Genomic DNA, 20,944 nt, shown 5'->3' with positions numbered 1-20,944 from the left:
GGACGTATTTAGTGTTCTTTTTATGTATCGAGTTTTATTTATTACTAGAGCAGGGCGCTCCTTTCGGAGCGCATTCTCTAATATGATATTTTACTTCTTTACTTCGCTGTTCTTAGTCAGTCAAATTTCTACGATCTATTATTCGATGAAGACGTATTGTTTCTGTTAAAATACTATGAGAAATAACGGAAGGGAATTTTTGAAGGCAATATACCAACACAACAAAGAGAGTAAAGAAATGACGTAACATATTTTATTCTATGATTTTTTCGAATAATAAGAGTGTTACACTTTTACATTTATCGATAAATTTTTTAGATTTTGTAATGCGATTATCGTCGAAGATAATCCATTCATCGTTATAACGTCGCCACGCCTTGAAATGTCCGTCGTTTCCAGTACCGTTAATGTCCACAAATTCTACCGCACTTTGCAATTTCCAATGTTTTCCATACATTAATTGGTTGTTTTGTCTCATTCTCATTATTTCAAATGTGCGTAGTCCATTTAGAGTCAATCTATTTATTTCCAAAATCATGTACTTTTGACGGTCACCAACAACAATTTCTGTCGTTCCACGTATGTAGTGTTGTTGACATTCCGTACACGTTCCGTTCACATCTGTTTTGGTTTGAAACTCCAATAAGTCTTTGAAGTTTATCACGTTCGTTTGTGGTAAGTTCATGAACAATATTTGGTTTTTATAACGTTCCTCAAGTTGATGACCATTTCTACATGTTTTTGTATTCACCGTCTCATACTCACACATGTTTTGCATTTCAATTGGTAACTCCTCGAATATGTTGTAAATTGTTTCGGACACACTTTGAAAATCTCTTCTTAAATGTTCTTTAAGGTTTTGTCGTATTGAAATGACATTATGTAAGTTTTGAGGATGACTGTATGCGTTTGCAATCTCGTAGATCAGTTGTGCACCATTGTTGTCGCCCTCGTATTCATTTAATATCATTTCTTTCAGACTTTCAACGAACGCAGTAGCTGAATGCAACATGTTTATTGAGGAAATCAAGAAGCAGTCTGATCCATTGGCATTCAAGAGTTTGAAATGTTCGATAGTTGGTACAATTTCACGTGTAATCGTCGTTTCATTCTGCCTCACTCTCCGTATAGGCTGTTCATCCTCTGTAACACTTATTGTTCTTATATTCCCTTCAACTTTTACACGTTTAACTGCATGTTCAACTGCTTCACTTTTAATTTCGTCAAGATTAATTTCAATTTTTCGCTTTCCTTCTTTTTGTTTAATGTCCTGTGTTCTCCTGCAACTCATACTCTGTTCGTTCAATATTTCTCTGTAGACAACGTTTTTAATGAGATTATTTTTTCGTCCCTTTTTTAGATAGACAAATACACAATTATCGCTTGGTGCACGTGAAAATACGACGTAGATTTGTCCATGTGCGAAAGCATCCTGTTCCAAATAAATGCCAATTCTTTTGAACGTTTGGCCCTGAGCTTTGTTGATAGTGATTACGAAGGCAGGCGTTACGGGGAATTGGCGTCTCCACATAGTAAATGGGTATTCACTGTCACAATATAGTTTTATACGTGGAATGAAAACAATTTCCCCGCAATGATCTCCCGTTATGACCATACATTGAAGGAGGTTGTTGGTCATCTGCTGTACTAATAAACGTGTTCCGTTAACTAATCCTTCGCAAACGCTTAAGTTACGTACCAACATGACAATAGCGTTCTTACGTAGTCGCAAATTATGTGGGGGCAGTGATCGTGGTCGCAAAGTGTTTAAGTATTCGGGTGTCACCATTTCACTGAACTTTTCTTTGTCCGAGTCTTCGACACCATCAATGCTCGAGTAGATTCGCTCAGTCTTTTCGTCGAGTAAGTCAACAACTCTCTCATTTATTTCGTCGACGTCACAATTTCTTGCAGCAAGGATTGCGGTAGTTTTGAGCATTTCGATGTCATTGTTTCTTATGATATCTCCGCAAATCTTTTCGACTAAATCGTCCGTACAAACCATGTTTTCAGGCACTTCTACCATGTCGTCGTGGTCGTTGAGGCGTCCTTCGCCGAGGTCGAGTAAGAATTTAGTCCATTTTATAGCTTGGGGTGTGGCGCGCATGTTTTCAGACAATGATTAAAGTGTTTCCACAAAGTCGAATATTTTATTGTTGAATACATTGTTGACGTTTTGTTTGAATTGCGTAAGACAGGTAAAATCTGTCTAAAGTCTCCACCGAGCAACATAACTTTACCTCCAAAGGGTAAGTTACAACGTGTGAAGTCTCGCAAAGTTCTATCGAGTACATCCATACAATACCGTGGTGCCATTGGTGCTTCGTCCCAAATAAATACGTCTGTATCTATCAATTCTTCTCCTCTGTTATCCGTTATCGAAATGTTGGTGTTAGAGTCAGGCAAAACAGGAACGGGCAGCCCGGCTACTCTGTGGACAGTGTTTCCTTTAGGCAACAAACTTGCTGCAATACCTGTATAAGCCATCGTAGTGACTTTCTTTTGTCGTCCTACTAACAAATGGTACAATGTTTTATATGTGTAAGTTTTACCGCATCCTCCTGGACCATCAATGTAGAAGTACGGGTTTTTGACAGTTGGTTTTCCGTCTATATGATTAAGTATTATGTCAAAGATTTCCTTTTGTTTCTTGTTCAATGATTTGTACATTTCTCCACCAATTCCAATGTGTTCATCAACAGTTAATTCTTTGTTACTTACTGTCTGTAATTTTTTAATTTCCTGAGGCAGTGTTGGAAAGTCCTTCAAACTTTTCCCTTCAATAATTAACAATTCATTAATATTAGCATGAGCTTTGTCACGTGCGTCAGAGTCAGAAATTTTATCTTGTTTTTTAAAGTCTTGCGCCATTATATCGATGAAATCATTGAAAAGCTCTTCGGGGTGCAATGGGTGACAATGCATTAGAATCTGAAGAAACAAAACACGTAGCTGATAAGGCATTTGGTAGATCGCACCTTCTTGCATGCAACGTTTCCATTCAGCGTCATCTTCGATTAGTCCACGTGCTAAACAGGCTTCTGTGAATGTTTGGTAAGTGACATTGTCGTAAGTCTTTAAGTCCTCATAGTTTTTTGCGCCTTTCACATTCATCAAAAGAACACGAAGATGGAATGTTTCTTGATCTCTAGGGCTTACACTATAAACGCGTCCGATTGTGTGTTTACCATCTCTTCGTGGAAACCATGACTTCTGTTTCTTCAAGTTCGTCTTTTGTTCGTATTCGACAGTGGACGCTCCCTTTTCTTCTTCATCATCGATACCTTTCATTTCTGCTCTCCACGTATATTGCTTTGGAATTTCGAAATAATAATACTTTCGTGCGTTTTGGTCCTGTTTGTTCAATTCGAAATATTCAAGGAGCATTGTTGAACCGGCAATTGCTTTTCGAATGTCTTCGTATGAAGCTTCTTCTCCAAATTCGACGGTTTGTGCGTTCGGCAAATGCACAGGTAGACGTATGATTGCATGACTGCGCCTGTGCATTTCATTCTCAAGAATGCGATGTACTGCTTCTGGAACAGTGATCATGCGACTGTCTTGGTAGCTGGTGATCTCGTCGTAGTGAAGCTCATCTCCTTCGATGATTGTATAGTTTGTCAAATCACCACCTTTAAAAGCATATTTGAATAGGTACTTTACTGAAGTAATCGATGATACAGACTCAACATTGATGTGACAGTTTAATTCCTGCATCAAATACGGACAGTATGGAACAACGTCTTGATTTGTTGCAACAAATCCATTTTTTGCTGAGTAAGTGCGTCCATTATTTTGTCTTTTGTAGATTGGATAACCGTCTTCGACGATTATTGTGCAAGGAGAATACTGTTTGGGAAAACCTTTAGTACACTCATTTCCCTTCATGCAACGCGGACTACATTGATGAATCATGTTACGCGTAACAATGTCGTAAAGATTTGGTTGTGTTTCGGGGTCTGGTAGTTCAGCGCAAATGAATTTGTCAACATCTTCATCAGTCTTAATTTTTGATCCTTCTTGGAGATTTAAAAGGATATGTGCATGCGGAAGTCCTCGCTTCTGAAACTCAACTGTGTACACGTAAGCAAGGGACTTTTCCATAACTGAATGTTTGGTCAGCAAATCCATCAAGTGTTTGAGTTTCAACTTGAATACTCTGTCAACGAAGTCGGGTCTGTCTGGTGGTGTTTCATGTGGTTCGAGATTTTCGCAAATTTCACTCCAATTAGGATTGGTCGTAATGGTGATGAACAAACACGGCGTGCCGAAAGCAGCGACCATTGCCATTGCGTCTTGGTACAGTTCCAACATGTATCGTGGCGATCCAACGAACGATGAGTTCAAAACTTTAATGCGCCCGAGTTTTTTCTTCTTTTCTTTTGCAAGCTTTTCCAAGTTTGCTTTCAAACTACTGCACTTATCTACACGTTTACCTTGTTGGAGTTGATACCTCAAGTAGTTGATAACGTCTTTCTCACGTTTAATTTCAGTATCAACCAAGTATTGTTGGAAAAGTTTCCCACTTTTTGTGATTGGATTAAATTCCTTTTCGCGAGTAGCGATTCTATAGCGAGCGAACATTCCTCGTGTTAGACGATCACGAACTTTAGCATCTTTCAGTTTCAGGTCTTTATGCCATTGCATTGTGCCGTAAGGAAACAGAAGGGGATAGACGAAGGGTTCAACGAATGGATTCATTGTCGAAAGACGTCTGAGTCTTTGCTCCTTGGTACTGTAAACAACAACATACGAATCAGGAATGTCACCGTCGTCGGTTTTAGGACACACAACAGCGACGTCATTGCTCCATTTCGGATTGTACCTGTTTTTGTCGTCTCCAGGAAGCATCGACATAACCAAGTTTAGCTCCGGTTCAGACTCGTTGTTACGCTCAGCGTTTTCTTTTTCAAGCTTGTATTGGTAGTTCATCATGGGATAGGATTCTGCGTGGACGTTAATGCGCGAAATTATATTAGTTAATTTCGTGACAATTTCTTCTTTGATGTCATCTTTGGTGTCGCCTTTCGAATTCTGACGTGCATTTTCGATTCTTTGTTTGACGGCTTCTTCTTCGTCGATCATAAACAGTTGACCAAAAGTTGCATTCTCATTATCTTTCGGAAAAGATGCCGCATTCATGTTATAATAAATTTGGCCATGCAATTTAAAACAATATGGCCCTGGTCGATTAATTCCGAAGTCCATGAGATTCGCTTGAAATGATGAGAATGCAAGCATGTTGTTGTAAACACGACATTTGTTGCGAAAATGTCGAAGAGAAAAGAGTTTTCTAAGTTCATCAGGATATTCAGGCAACGAATCAAGCACAACCTTTCCGTGTGCACAACAATCATAAAACGATTTACTGGAACGTTGAGTCGATTCATCGAGCCAGTGAAGCGCTTTGCAATGAATACATTCCTAGTTCATAGGTCCGAGATAATGTTGTTGATGTTCGTCGTTCATAAAATGTGCTGCTATTAGCAGTCTTCCTCGGTTCTTCATTACTAATTTACTTTGATATCTAATAATTTCCTTTTCAGCGTCTTGTTTTATTTTCTCCTCTGTTCTTACCGAATAAGTCTTTCTACGTGTGTCGTTAATATGGTCTCGTCTATCAATGTAAGTTTTACTTCGCTCTTCTTTATTTCTTAAATAGGTCTGATGTAGTACTTCTTTACGTCGCTGTTCAGAGGCCAACTGTTCTTGTTCAGTCAACTTTTTACGTCCAGCCCCACCCTTGCAAATCTTCGTCTCAAAATCGATCATAATCATAATATATCGAATGAGTATCACTTTACCTTGTTGGAGTAGGTACTTCAAATACTTTATAACGTCTTCTTTCACTTTCCTGATGTTTTAGGACAACTGTCAGAAAATTATCAATAATGCGATTCCACGTGCTTCTTCTGGAGCAGTGATAATGCGACTGGCTCGGTAGTGAAGCGTTATTTGTTTACTCGGCATTGTTGTGTTCCACAACAATGCCGAGTTTGTTTATAGTTGACATTGTTGATGACGTAATTTATTGATGACAACGAGGAATCACAAATTTTTATAGTTTATTATTTATTTAGTGTTCTGTCTGACGACAGGTCCATATGAACAGGATCCTTCCATCCTTTTCTCTGACTGGGACCTGTTCATATACGTTCTTGGCAGATGATCCAGAAGTGGTTTGCCATTGCCTTCTTCAGTGTGTGAATGGAGTAATTGTTGGGATGCCACGGAGGAAAACTCCGTGTTGCCTAGACCACGGCCTTGCCCAACACAAGTTATAAATTCGGGCACCGCCGGGAATCGAACCCGAGTCCCCCAGGATTACAAGGCCAGCGTTCTAACCGCTAGACCACCGTGGCTGTCATGTATCGAGTATGCCATTTATTATGCTACGTGTTCGGGTATGCCATATGCTGTGTCCCTCGAAGGAAGTTGTTACGGAATTTGTTGTGATATTAAATTTCACAAGTTACGTTTCTTATAAACATCTGACGCTGCATTCGTATTGAGCCTCTACAGACAAAACTCATCAAAGTAAAATCTACAAACGCGGTTTCTTCCTCTAAGAACACACATAACATCACAATTACAGGCGGTTTTAAAATGCTAATATACGAGGCGCGTCCCAAAAGTAAGTTTCCCACTCGTCCCACAGCTAGCAAACCTTATATTGAGCGAAGCGACTGTGTGTACGTGATAGAGCAATGACGTAGCATGGCGCATGCACTAAAGGCACTTCCCGCGTTCTCACAGTAGCATTGTTTTAGCTGTTGAAGATGGAGGTTCTTATTCCAGCTCCCGCCGACTGTGAAGTGCGGTCAGTGATAACGCTAGGCCGCACACGGCTCGACGGACAGTAAGTCTCCTGCAGGAGTTCAGCTGGGAGGTGTTTAATCATTCACCCTACAGCCCGGACCTCGCTCCCAGTGATTTCCATCTTTTCCTACACCTCAAGAAATTCCTGTCCGGTCAGCGTCAGCGTTTTGAGAATGACAGAGAGGCGGAGATGGTTGTCACACAGTGGTTCCAATCCCAGGCGGCAGACTTCTACGACACAGGTATTCAAAAGTTGGTCCCACGGTATAACAAATGTCTCAATTCCGGTGGCGAATATGTTGAAAAATAGCTGGACACTTTCTGTATCTGTTGCAATAAATATTTCCATGAAATTGTGTTTTGTTTCTGTAAACGGCCCCAGGGAAACTTACTTTAAGGACGAGCCTCGTATTATGTTATTAAACATGTAAAAGTTGAAGGAAAATAAAAGAACAATAACTCATGAAGCAGAATGAAACGACGATTACACGTGAAATTGTACCAACTATCGAGCATTTGAAATTGGATAATGTCAGTGGATCAGACTGGTCCATGAAATTAAAGTTATCACAACATTGATTCTAATTTAGATAGACATCTAATATTAATTGAAAATATAATTTATATAAATTAATTACGGAGATTGTTTTAAATCGTGTCTTTACTCCGCGTATTGGACACTACACTCACGTGATACTTTAGCATCGATGTGATTGGTGTGACGCCACAAGGGCGTTATAGGAGGACTCGTGAGTACTCTTTCATTTTCTGATAAATAGTTGTAATTTTAAGCACAATTTCCCTTATTACGGTAACATTAATCATTCAATAAATTATTCGATTTTTGTCCGTCTAATCACAAATCATATATAACATTTACAATTAAGATAATTAAAATATCATTTTGATGTTCCTCATCGAATAATCGATTTACATTTGGAACATCGATTGTTCGATGAGGAACATCAAAATGATATTTTAATTATCTTAATTGTAAATTTTATATATGAATTGTGATTAGACGGACAAAAATCGAATAATTTATTAAATATTAGTTTCACAATATGATGCAACTATATCATCTTATTAATCATTCAGTTATAAATGAATAATAAATTAATTGTAGAAAAATGGAAGGTTTTGTGTTAAGTACATGGACATTAAAGGTGACGTAACTGTTGTTTTAAATTTTATCATCACAATAATTTCAATTTAAAGAGACATCTAATATTAACTGAAAACGTGTGAAATATACTTTGACATAAAATACGTAGAACCAAATATAATTTATTCACATCCAACAATATCGATTACATTTATATAAATTAACAATCATGGCAATGCAATGTTAATTAAAGTATTTTAGCAGTAAATTAAAGCACATTGTAGGCCTGTAAAATACATTCTAAATTTATGTAATTTATATAGTACTGAAATGGATGAAATATTTCTGTTTATGTCAAAGATTGGTGTAACTTCATTGACTGAATTATAATTTGAAGAGGGATTAACTTGTAGGCTTCTAGCACTGATAGTATTGTTATTTGTAAAACGAACGTCAATTCTTTTTAATTTTACATGTTACCAGGTTTAAATATCCCCCCATACCAGTTATATTGATTTTAGATTTTTTTGATGGTTTCCCTTAGCTCCTCCAAGTAACTGCAAAGACTGCGTCATCTGTCAGAGATTTTATAAATTTTACAATTTATGCCCCTTGTCTCCTTATTAGTTTTATTTCCCAGCTTTCTCCTTTATTTATGGGACCACAGATTTCTCTAATCATCCTTCTTTCAAATATTCTAAGGGCCTTTATTTCTTCTGAAGTCATTGTCGAAGTTTCTGACCCATAACTTAAAATAGATTTTATTAAATTTTGAATATTATTCATTTAGTGCTTTGGGAAAAAGTTTAGTGTGTGCACAATAAGTGGTTTGCTGTCATAATTTTAAAATGAAAGTCTTTCCGCATTTTATTTCTATTCTCTATAACTGATCCCAACATGTAAAACTTTCAACAACTTCAAAATTAAAATCACCAGTTGTTAGGTATTGCTTGTAATGAGGGCATTTTCAGGTATTCAGAATTTAATTAATTAATTTGTAGATACATTTTTCTTCCCTCAGTTTCCGATGCAAATGATAATTTTTAAATCGTGGAACATTACTTACAACCAAAACAATGCCATCAACATTAGCACAAATTTGTTTGGATTTGTAAATGACATTTCCTTTTCCAATCAGGTCCTTATTATTTTTTCTGGTTTTTCATTAGATCCTAAAGCTATAGATAATTTATTTCTACATATGATGTCAAAAGCTTGCCTGAAATAAATAAATCACTTTCCCCACTGTTTGCCTCATCACCAGTATTTGGTCATGATTTTTCTAATTTATCAAAATCCGCATCAGTACACCCCTCCTATCTCTTTCATGTGTGTAATTAGTCTTTAAAGAATAATATATGATAGAATTTTGTATGGCACAATTAATAGGATAATCCTTCTATAATTATTGCATTGAGACTCATCCTCTCTTAAAAATTGGGCATAACAAACCCTCTGTCCATTCTGATGGTATTTTTCCACGGACCCATATCGTAAATATTAATTTATATATTCTAACGAATAAGACTTGACCTCCATGTTTTGATAATTCATTAGTAATAGAACCTTCACTTGGAGAATTATTATTTTTAGTCTATTTACCTTCAACTTTTTATTACATAAAATTTCATTTATCTCATAAGTCAAATTTCTCCCAAGAAACTAAAACAAGATGGATGGATGGAAAATATTAGCTATTCCTGTTGTTGGGGTACTATTACTTGCATCAAATACAGCAAAACTAATATGTTAGTCGCTTTTGGAAATAACTTATCAGATAATTCGGAAAAATACTGAAATACAAAAACCTTGTCGAGGTCCTTTATTACTCATCACCGTTAAATTATCCACTTAGGCAAACTGAACTAATAGATTATCATTTTCACTAGTTTCATTATATGTAGTGTATTTACCTTGAACTTATTTACAAATTTAACAATTTTCAGTTAATTTGGTGCCAAGTTATTGTGGTGTTGACTTGTGATTACACAAATGTCTATAATTTTTTTAGATACAGAAAAAAGACTGTAGGCTGAATTTAATCCTTGACTGTTCTGTTTGTGTGTTCCAGAACCAACTATAACTGAGAATTTTATGAAGTTTATACTAGATGACAAAGGTAAGACCTCTCTCTTCGCAAGAAAGTAACTCGAAGTGAGTAACGATTCTGTCACGTTTGCTCTGGTATCATCTTCAGATTTTAATTTTTCTTACTTATAAATAGCTATTATTGAAAATGTTTTATTATTTCAGCTCCTCTTTAGGACATTTTAGATTGTTCAGATAAAACAATGTAGGCTGAATATAATCCTTGACTCTGTTCTGTTTGTGTGTTCCAGAACCAACTGTGACGAATGAGGTGATTCAGGAATGTATTACCAATATCATATATTATCCCAACATCTCATTTGCAACTGAATCTACATCTGAAGTGGACGTGTCGTTCTCGTCAGTTATTCCGGAAGAAGGCGGCAAGAAAAGTGACACCAAGAAACGCTCCTTTGTATTTGCTTCTACAGATACAAATGAGCAATGATTTTGGCATGTGTCCTCTGTTATAAATAGAATTAATCAAAATGGTTTATTATTCGAACTAATCTTTAGGACATTTTGGATTCTTCGACAAATTTTTGCCTTCAGTACAAAAGTTGATCAAAATCAGTCCATTGGTTTTCAAATCATAAAATGACAGCATGAGTCCATGAACTCCATTTATCTCTGCAATTTCTGCTAATAATATTCCTGCATCAATGAATGTCTACTTGGCAATTTGTGTTCAACTTACTGCCTAAGAAACACTTTTGATCCTGTAAAATATCCATTATGGTTGCTTAAGATGTCTGTAATTCTTCAGAAAAGAAAAAAGTTTGGAAACAGTCATGTTTTTTATACTGTTGACCATATTTTGATTCTTATAGTTTTAAAACTGTTATGTATGGTTCCACTATTCTTTCAGGAAATAAAGATGACAACATGCTCCAGGCTTACCACCAGCACAAAATACCAGTGCAGCGAAAGAAACATTGTTAATGGAAGAGACAAGGAAAACATGAGAAAAAACACCAAAGTGTCATCTTTCTCAGATATTAAGATATTGTAGGTGCGTCATATTGTGATTTATTTAAATAGTATTAAAAATATATTAAAATTGGCCGTCAATCACAATATAAGATAATTAAAAGATTAAAATATCATTTTTCGTTCCGTATCGAGTACTCGATTTACATATGGAACATTTATGACATGTTTCGGCTATCATAGAGCCGTCATCAGGTGTTATGTTATAAACTTTTTAACTGAATTACTGATTTTTAATGCTTTTTAGTTTTCATTTTTCTTATCATTTTCTCGTCCTTCATATTGTATCTTTCTCATGTGCGGAATCAGAGAGTCCCTAGACCGCCCAATGCATTCATGATTTACTCCAATGAATGGCGCAAAAGATTGGCTCTTCAGCACGCTCATGAAAATAACAAGGATACCAGTGTGAGGTAAGTAGCAATACAAAGTGTACTTCAGAACAATTACTTGTTAACAACTTAATGTACAGAGCATTCGTGAACGACAAATTGTCTTCAAAGCCATTCAGATTCAGCGGACCCATTATTTGAAGTTTCTAATGTGGTGTGGGTTTAGCTTTTGCTTTTGTGGTGATAGATGCCAACATTATTTCACAAAATCTTTTACTTGAATTGCTATGGTATTATGCTATCACAGGAAAATCATTTTAAAAGTTAAGATAATTGAAAAGATAACATGAATATAAATTAGGTACATATTTTCATGATTTTATGTTCCAACCAACATTGACTATGGCCTATAATGAATTCTTCTAGGGCTACCAACCATGTAGGGTAGTTTACTGGAGTAAACACTGACATTTCGAGAGTACAGAGCACTATGAGGAGAGGGAGGATGAACCTTAAAAGGAACAGCTTTTGTATAATAACTGCAATATCGACCTTAACCATGAGTGCCACTTAATTCACTGTTACATTTGTAGTCTGATTAATACGCTACAAGAACATTGGATGATGAAGAGCTGCTTCATTCACTCTTGTGAACAGCAAAAGGTCGAAGTAAAAACACCTAAAAACAAATGAAATTTTTTCTCAAACTGGGGAACAATAAAACATGGAGTTCCCCAAGGGTAAATTTTAGGGTCCTTGCTTTCTATAATATACATAAATGACCTTCCACCAACAATAAAAACAATAAATACTTCAACAGAACCCATAATATTTGCTGATGACACAAGCGTCATAATTTCAAATAAAAATTTTGATGATTTCTGTTCAACATCAAACATAGTTCTGTCTCATATGCGTAAATGGTTTACTGCTAACAAGCTGGCCCTAAATCTAGATAAAACGAATATAATAAAATTTATAACAAATAACTCGCCACAATGTGCTTTAAGTATTAGATATGATGGGAAGTATATACAAGAGTCAATAAATACAAAATTCTTGGGTTTGCAAATTGATAATCACCTAAATTGGAATAATCATATTGATAAACTGATACCTAAGTTAAGTGGAGCATGTTATGCAGTTAGATCTCTGTTGCATGTCAGCAACACTGACACACTCAGATCAGTATATTTTGCCTATTTTAACTATTTAATGAAATATGGAATAATTTTTGGCGAAAATTTATCAAACATCTAAAAGATATTCACTTTACAAAAGAAAATTGTTAGATTATTGGCTGGTGTGAAACCTAGGAATTCATGTAGAAGTCTATTTAAGAGATTAGAAATCTTACCTCTTCCATGTGAATACATATTCTCATTAATGAACTTTATTGTAAATAACCAAGAACTCTTTCAAACTAATTCTGCTATACATCCTGTCAACACAAGGAATAAAAATCAGCTTCATAGACCAATTGCCAACCTCTCCTGCTTTCAGAAGAGAGCATATTATGCAGGGATCAAAATTTTCAACAGTCTACCATCAAATCTCACAAATCTTGTAAATAAAAAGGCACAATTTAAACCAGCATTAAAAAGATACTTAATTACACACTCCTTTTACTCTGTCAATGAATTTATGTTGTTTACAAATAAGTCGTAATTTATCTATTGTATATAATGGGTGGATTTATTTGTAACTTATCTTACTTCATGTGAACCCTTTGTTTGTATTATGTGTAATTTATATAATAGTATGAATTATACTTTATAATACGTATGTATTGTATTATTATGACTTATTCTATATCCTATTGTCATCTGACTAACTTATGGATCCATGGAATGTAATAAAGATGTATGTATGTATAGCACTCCTCTTCCAAAAAGACAAGTCCTTCCTGAGAAGTCAACATTTGTCCAGTCACTCAAGAAATTGCAAACATTTTATAGAACCTGAAGGTTCGTTACCATGTTCACAAGGGCCTGCCACTGGTCCCAATCTTGAGCCAGATGAATCCAGTCCATGCCATTCCATTCTCGTCTAGATCTTCTGGTTGTCTCTTTCCATTTGGTTTGCCTACCAAAACCCCGCGTGTCTTTTAAATGGGGGCTACATGCCCTGCCAATTTCTTCTCCTTGTGGAACTTTCTCCAGCCTCCTAGCATTTCATCCCATTTGGGTCCAAATATTCTCCTCAGCCACTGTTCTCAAACACCCTCAGTCCACGTACCTCCCCCTGTGTAATAGAGAGTAGAGTAGAGTAGAGTTAAGTTTATTTACATTCCATAGACCCTTCTTAGGACTCAACCAAAGGATGTAGAACATGTCATTTCATACAATATACATACACTTCAGAAGTTTCAACACAAGAACAAGAACGTATTTCACATATCAATGTACATAAATTTCAGATTCTGCAATACAAGTATGAAAAATAATTTTACAAATTAATATACATAAACCTCAGAATTTTAAATATAAATACAAAACTTGCTTTACATATACGTAGATCAACATTCAAACCCATAAAAAAACTATGGGCAAAATCAAGGTTTTGTATATATTTAATTGTACAATTTTAGATAGAGAAAAAGGTTCTGAGCTGAAAGGAATCTACCTTTAGGTAATGTTATGGTCCGACCGTAAGTTCGCACTACATCAGCTGGAAACGGAACTATGATCCAAGATGGCTTCTTGCAGAGTGGCCAACTTCGCAAATTCAAATCACCGATAAACCGTGCAGGCTGTAAAATTGTTCAACAGATGGCGAATGTATTTAGCTTTCAGGTACCTGCGGTGAACGTATTTGTACGGAGTTTTGATAGGTGTGTCAGTGTGTTTCCACTATTAGTTGAGTATTCTTCATCGGAAGAGACATCCGAAGAATCCGAAGAGCTGTATCCTTCCTCGTCCTCAAGTTGTCGCTTATCAGTATCAATATCCGGTTCCTTCAATAATTTGTGTACTTCAGAAGGTAAATGTGGCTTCCTCGCTCTTGAGGCCGGTTTAATCTTCGATATTAAATGATCAGAAGAAAACAGGAACATCTTCTAAATTTCGTTCGCGCGAACATTTCCTGGCGTGATCGAGTCTGTATCTTTGCAAATCTTTGTGCCTAGCCATCTTCAGATAACAATCCGATAGGCAGATTCTATAATTTGTCCGCCATGAATCAGTATCTTGTGGACACTTGCAGGCATATAGTACCATGGATATAAATTAACATACAAATTCGCTGTTTCCATGGCATATTTATTAAATGCCTCAACATTCACTGTGTATCCATAGGACAAGGTGTACAAAAATTATAGAAAATCGGCGAATAAGATCTTCATTAATTCCAGAAATATTCACTGATACTTCAGGATTTTCCACTAAAGGCTGAATTTGTTTCCGTTTTCCTCAATCACTACATTCTAGAAAAAGTTTTCTTCGCCTACCCCTGACTGCACTTGTCGATGGATCATTCCAGTTACACTCGCAACTAAAATTCTATGTGAACATCGGAAAGATTAAAAATAATCAATAAAAGCGCCATATATACAAAAAGAATATAGATATTTATACAAAACCTATTACAAAATATACTACACACCTTCTTCAATAACGTCCATTTAAAATATCAAAAGATATTTCTTTCGTCCGTTGGTACAAGGATTTTGCTTCCAGGCTGTCTGGAACACGACTACCAACATAAACATCTCTTCCGCCGTCAACACCAACAAATAAGAGAAGTTGGAGTGCGCTAGTCCTGTTTAAAACACGTATTCATGCCATTTTCTTATAGAAGGGATCTTTATTAACAGAAACCAAGCAAAAATACTGACATATTTAAATGTGAGAGAAATCATTCTTTTCCTGCTAGAATCGCAATCTATCCCACGTGCGGCGGTGAGGAGGAAGAAGGAGAATGTCTTCTGGACGTTGCGGCGTAGAAACTGAGTGGCATTTCAGACGTACTTACTGCCTTCTTTCCTTCAATATGGAGGCAGTAAGCACCTCTGAAACGTCCGATAATTTCTACGAGACAACATCCCAGAAGACGTGCGTGGTTTTTGTACTAATTTTTAAGTGCGGTTGTACCGAGGTGACAGTCAATCGATCTGGAGGGAGAAATAGAATCCCTTTCCAAAACTTCTTTGTTTTAATACATAAAGACGACCGACAAAGTCCAGAAGAAATTTGGTAATGCCCGGAACATTGAAAGCTGCTGTGTGTTGCTCTGTCTGAAATAAACTGTAACAAAGATCTTCGCGAGAAATGTTTCATTGGTAGGAGAGAATCGTTCGATAATTTATGCATACGTTAATTTGCTTGTTTTAAATAAAATCGCGGTGCGTTCTTGAAATGAGAAATGAATTTTAACCACGAGCCATTGATTCTGTTTTCCAAGAGACGTGTCTCACGTCTTGTTACGAGCTGTGCCCTCTTTCAGTTTTTAGACTATCAAATCTTTCCGTTTGTCTTGCACTGCAAAACCCTTAATTTGTAATAGGAAATTCTTTGCTGGTTGGTGATCACTTTTAAAGGCCTCGTAGAAACATCGGCTTTTCTTTTAAGTTGTTTATTGTCTGGAAAATCTTTTGACAGAACAAATAATTTCATATTATTAATTATGTCGAGTCTCTCACTTTCTGTTGTTGTGTTCAGACGTGTTTGTGGTGAGCTCCTGTATAAGGGTTGAAAATGGGTTGTTACCTGGAAGATTACCGGGCGAGAGTGGGTAGCTGGGCAGGTAGATGCTTGTGGCGTGGATTGCCTAGGCATGGTGACGCTAACCAAACTACTGGTCACTGCTTGGGGTTGACGATGTTGAATTCCTTGGTTATAGCTGTATTACTGGTAATCGGAGGAGTAGAAAGAAATCCCGGTCCTGTTGCGGAAGGGGATAGTTCTGTGAAACTTTTATGTACTGGCTGCGGCAGGAACCTAAGATCCGGAATCCAATGTGAGTCATGTGGACGCTGGTTCCATTATAGTTGTGGGAATGTGAAGTCTCAAGCAGCTGAAAGGGAGAACTGGAGCTGTGGTAAGTGCAGGGCTGCAAGTGTTCGAATGCTTCAGGATCAGCTAAATAACGCGCTGCGGCAAATTGATGAACTGAGGATGAGAAACAATGAACTTGAAGAAAAGTTGCGAATGGCGGGAGCTGGGAAAAAGGTTATAGTGCCCGAAAAGCGAAAGGCTGCAACGTGCATGGTCCTGGGAGACTCAATTGTGCGCAATGTTGGAGGAGAGCACACAGATATGACGGTGGAGTGTTTTCCGGGTATTAGAACGGAGCAGTTGCACAGAAGAATAGAAGGGACGGATCTAGGCAGTCCAGAAACTGTTATTATTCACGTGGGTACAAATGACCTAAGATCGACGAGAAATTTGGACTTGGTAATGGGAGAGGTGTACTCGCTGGTGACTACAGTAAAGAATAAATGTCGGAACTGCAACCTTGTCCTCAGTGGAGTGCTAAGGCGTAGAGATGTGTCATGGCGGCGTATTGGTGCTCTAAATGAGAGATTAGACTGGGTTGCAAACGTCCTTGGAATTACATTTGTTGATCCGAACAGCTGGATACAGGAAGGGGATTTTGCTGGGGATGGACTGCATCTGAATGGACGGGGAAGGAGACGATTAGGACAACTGTACGCTAGAGTTAGTGGACTTGATGGTGGAGGAGCAGCACGAAGGAAGACGTGACACGTTTGGGTGGACGGCACTCACAGAACGAGGACAACCAGGGAAACGCGGCATTCATCAACTGGAGAACAGAAGGCTTTGCATGAAATAAGGGGAACAGAGACGAGTAAATTGGTGAGTAGGGAAATAGAAGCTAGGGCAGGGGCAGAAACTTTAACTTCGGTAGCAGCATATAGGGTTGAAGGCAAGTCGTTAGTGGTGCTGCAGGTTAACTGTAGGAGTATCTATAATAAAGCCTTAGAGCTTTGGAATTTAGTTGACACGTATAAACCCGATATTGTTATAGGCACGGAGTCTTGGCTTAAAGAAGATATTAGCAATGCTGAAGTTTTTAGGACAGATTTTACAACTTTCAGGAGAGATAGGTCTGCCCGTGGTGGTGGGGTTTTCATATGTGTTAAACATTTCATTGCCTGTACGGAGTTATGGGTAGATGAGGATTTTGAGATGATTGCGGTAGAAGTGAAAGGAATAGATACAAAATATTCGTGGGAAATTATAGGAATATACAGAGCTCCTAACGAGGACATGCAAGTTTTTGAACGATTGGCAGCACGAACTAGTCATTTAGGAAATTCTACGAAGCGTAGTATCATTGGGGGTGATTTAAATTTGCCCTACGCAGATTGGAAGGGAAACGTGGAAGGTACTAGCAGAAATCAGGCATTTATAAATAGACTGGTATGGGAAAATGGGTACAAGCAGGTAGTCGATAGGCCAACCCGAGGGGATGCATTGCTGGATGTTTACCTGGTCCGGCCTGAAAGTTCGCTCACCTCTTGCAGCATTGTGCAGGGGATCAGTGACCACAGTGGGGTAATATTAGAAGTGGAATGGGAAGAAAAAATCCGTGAACCGCAGGTAGAAAGATTAGTCCCCATGTTCCATAAAACAAATGTTTTAGGATTACAAAGCTTTCTTCGGGAAAAGTTTAAATTATGGGCTGGAAATGGTAGTAGCGTGGAAGAGATATGGGAAAGCTATAAGGATATAGTCTTCGAGGGTATCGATCGTTTTGTACCTCAAAGAATCCTGAGTAAAAATCCGGATCCGGAATATTATACCAAGGAAGTGAAACGTCTGAAGGTAAAGGTGAGGAGGGTTTATAATAAGAGAAATTCTGGAGGGCAGTACCAAGCGGAGCTGAAACGGTTATCCAAGGAGTTGCTGATAGTAAAAAAGAAGGCTCAGGAGACATTCTTAACTTCGGTCTTGCAAAGAGAGGGGAGAAGCTGGACAGAGTTTTACAAATATGTTAAAAGACGTAAGGGTAATAGAGAAACTATTCCGGCAATCAAGGGCGTTAAAGGAAACCTCATCACAGATCAAACAGAAAAGGCCAACTCCCTTAACGCTTATTATGCGTCGGTATTCAGTTGCGAACGGATAATTTCGCTAAATAACCAGCTAATCCAATCAACAGATTCAGATAAAACGTTTACCATTAGTATCAATATCATAAGGAAACGGATAGCAGCAATCGGGAAAAATAAATCCGTCGGATCAGATGGCATCCCCGGGGAAATTTTAAAGTTAGGTGGGGAAGCAATGATTCCATACCTTGCGCGTCTGCTGGAGGTAACGATGAACAACAATTCTATCCCAGGGGACTGGAAGAAAGCTATAGTGGTCCCTATTTATAAAGGGGGAGATCGATCGGTAGTTGGGAACTATAGACCGGTCAGTTTAACCTCGGTGGTTTGCAAGCAAATGGAGCACGTTATAGCAGGGTATCTAAGGCAAGTCTGGGAAAGGAGTGAGTGGTTATATGAGGGTCAACATGGGTTTAGACCAGGGTACTCATGCGAAAGTCAAGTAGTCACGGTTTGTCAAGATGTTGCTGATTCATTGGACGAGGGAATCAGGACTGATGCGGTTATAATAGATTTCTCAAAGGCATTCGATTTAGTCCCACACGATAGGCTGATTACAAAAATTGCTGCAACCGGTGTGGACTTGAGGGTAGTGTTATGGGTAAAGGAATTTCTCTTAGGACGTTCGCAAAGAGTAAGAGTGGAAGGACAGCTATCTCATGAAGTCAGGGTAACGTCAGGGGTGCCGCAAGGGAGCGTATTAGGTCCCTTGCTATTCCTAGCTTATGTTAATGATATTTGGAAAAACATTGATTCAAATATACGGCTTTTCGCTGATGATTGTATAGTATACAGGAAAATAATGGATAGTAGTGACATTGATAAGTTACAGACAGATATGAATAGATTATGGGAATGGGCGGTAGAAAATGAAATGAAGATAAATCCAGGTAAAAGTAAAGCAGTCAGCTTCAATAGAGCTAGGGTGAAGGATAAGCTGAGTTACTTTTTTGGGGATCAATTAATTCCAGAGGCAAATAGCTTTAAGTACTTAGGAATACTTATTCGCAGTGATCTGAGCTGGGCAGATCATGTGAATTATACACTAATTAAAGCATGGAAGGCTCTCCATTTCGTAATGCGTATACTAAAAAAGGGAAATAACAATACGAAACGTTTAGCTTATACGTCGCTAGTGAGACCGATACTTGAATATGGAACTGTGTGTTGGGACCCTTACAGGGAAGGACAGGTAAGAGCACTAAATCGGGTGCAGAAGAGAGCGGCTAAATTTGCTAATTTCACGAACGAATCTGGTTGGGAAACATTGGCACAGCGTAGATTGATAGCCCGAATGTGCGCCCTTTTCAAAGCATACACGGGGGGCCGGGCTTGGAAAATGATAGAGGATAGATTATTAAAGCCATGCTACCTGGGCAGGGACGATCATACTCGGAAAATTAGGACTAGGAAACAAAGAACGGATGTAGGCAAATATTCCTTTGTAAATAGGACCATAAGAAGCTGGAACCAATTACCTCCAGGCGTGCTAGAGTCTTTCCCCTGTAAATTAGGCACCTTTAGAAAGAGGGTCAGAAAAGTAGTTACAAGCTAAGGGTTATTAAGTTGGGAATAAATGGTGATAAGTGAAGTGAAGTGTCTTAGTCTCCAAGTGATGAAGGGCTGTAGTTCTTTGGGATAAAATTTTCATGTACTGAGAGCGGACTTTATATTCCACTCTTAAGTATTGTGATTAATTAGTGGATGTGTGTTTTTTTTATTGTGTCAGATGTTTTATTTTGAGTGTGGTATGTTGTATTGTTGTGTCTCATTGTATTGTTGTGTGAGTGCATCAGTTCATGACGTTTGTAATACATTACAGTTATTGTCTTATGTCTAGGTGGTATTAAGTTCTTTTTTTTAAGTTAAGTACTTGAGGTTGGATGGTTTTGTAATTTATGAGTTGGTTGATTTTGAGTGGGATGTGTTGTTTTTGTTGTGTCCTTTTTTATTGTTTTGTTCTGTCTCTGTGTTGATGTATCTCATTGTATGTTGTGTCTTATGGTTTTTGTTGTGTCCTTTGTTTATTGTTTTGTTGTGTCTCATTGTGTTGATGTATCCCATTGTTTGTGTGTCATATTGTTTTTGTTGTGTCCTTTTGTTTATTGTTTTGTTCTGTCTCTGTGTTGATGTATCTCATTGTTTATTGTGTCTTATTGTTTTTGTTGTGTCCTTTGTTTATTGTTTTGTTGTGTCTCATTGTGTTGATGTATCCCATTGTTTGGGTGTCATATTGTTTTTGTTGTGTCCTTTTGTTTATTGTTTTGTTCTGTCTCTGTGTTGATGTATCTCATTGTTTATTGTGTCTTATTGTTTTTGTTGTGTCCTTTTGTTTATTGTTTTGTTCTGTCTCATTGTGTTGATGTATCTCATTGTTCTGTTCTGTCTCATTGTTTTGTATGTTATTGTAGGACACTGCCACCGGGTATAAACCCATTTGCAGTCAATAATAAATAATAATATTACGAACTGATCAATCAGTGGAATGTACAGCCTGCGATGTGTGTTGAAATATTTGCGTTGGCTTTAAAATTT

At 37.5% G+C, this 20,944-nt stretch overlaps 2 protein-coding genes across 2 annotated transcripts in view; both read right to left on the bottom strand.

Annotated features, from left to right (window-relative positions):
• The window catches only part of LOC110838292 (kelch-like protein 10), a 172,696-nt gene that overhangs the window by 43,919 nt on the left and 107,833 nt on the right, over window positions 1-20,944 (bottom strand). The window lies entirely within an intron of this gene.
• LOC147873154 (uncharacterized) lies at window positions 232-15,945 on the bottom strand. The gene is made up of 2 exons (XM_087353120.1): window positions 13,960-15,945; window positions 232-13,578 (listed from the first exon to the last, which is right to left on the bottom strand). The coding sequence occupies exon 2, from the start codon at window positions 5,239-5,241 to the stop codon at window positions 2,083-2,085; it is 3,159 nt and encodes a 1,052-aa protein (XP_087209246.1). The 5' UTR covers window positions 5,242-13,578; window positions 13,960-15,945; the 3' UTR covers window positions 232-2,082.

Source organism: Zootermopsis nevadensis, unplaced genomic scaffold (assembly GCF_977971745.1).
Source record: "Zootermopsis nevadensis isolate Lab colony 2312 unplaced genomic scaffold, Znev_1.0 Znev_ptg000021l, whole genome shotgun sequence".
Lineage (NCBI taxonomy): Eukaryota > Metazoa > Arthropoda > Insecta > Blattodea > Termopsidae > Zootermopsis > Zootermopsis nevadensis.
The sequence above is the reverse complement of the archived record's forward strand: the minus strand, read 5'-3'. Positions and strand labels throughout refer to the sequence as shown.

Coding starts and splice junctions, on each gene's coding strand:
- LOC147873154 (XM_087353120.1), bottom strand. CDS start 5,241: ATGCTTGCATTCTCATCATTTCAAGCGAATCTCATGGACTTCGGAATT.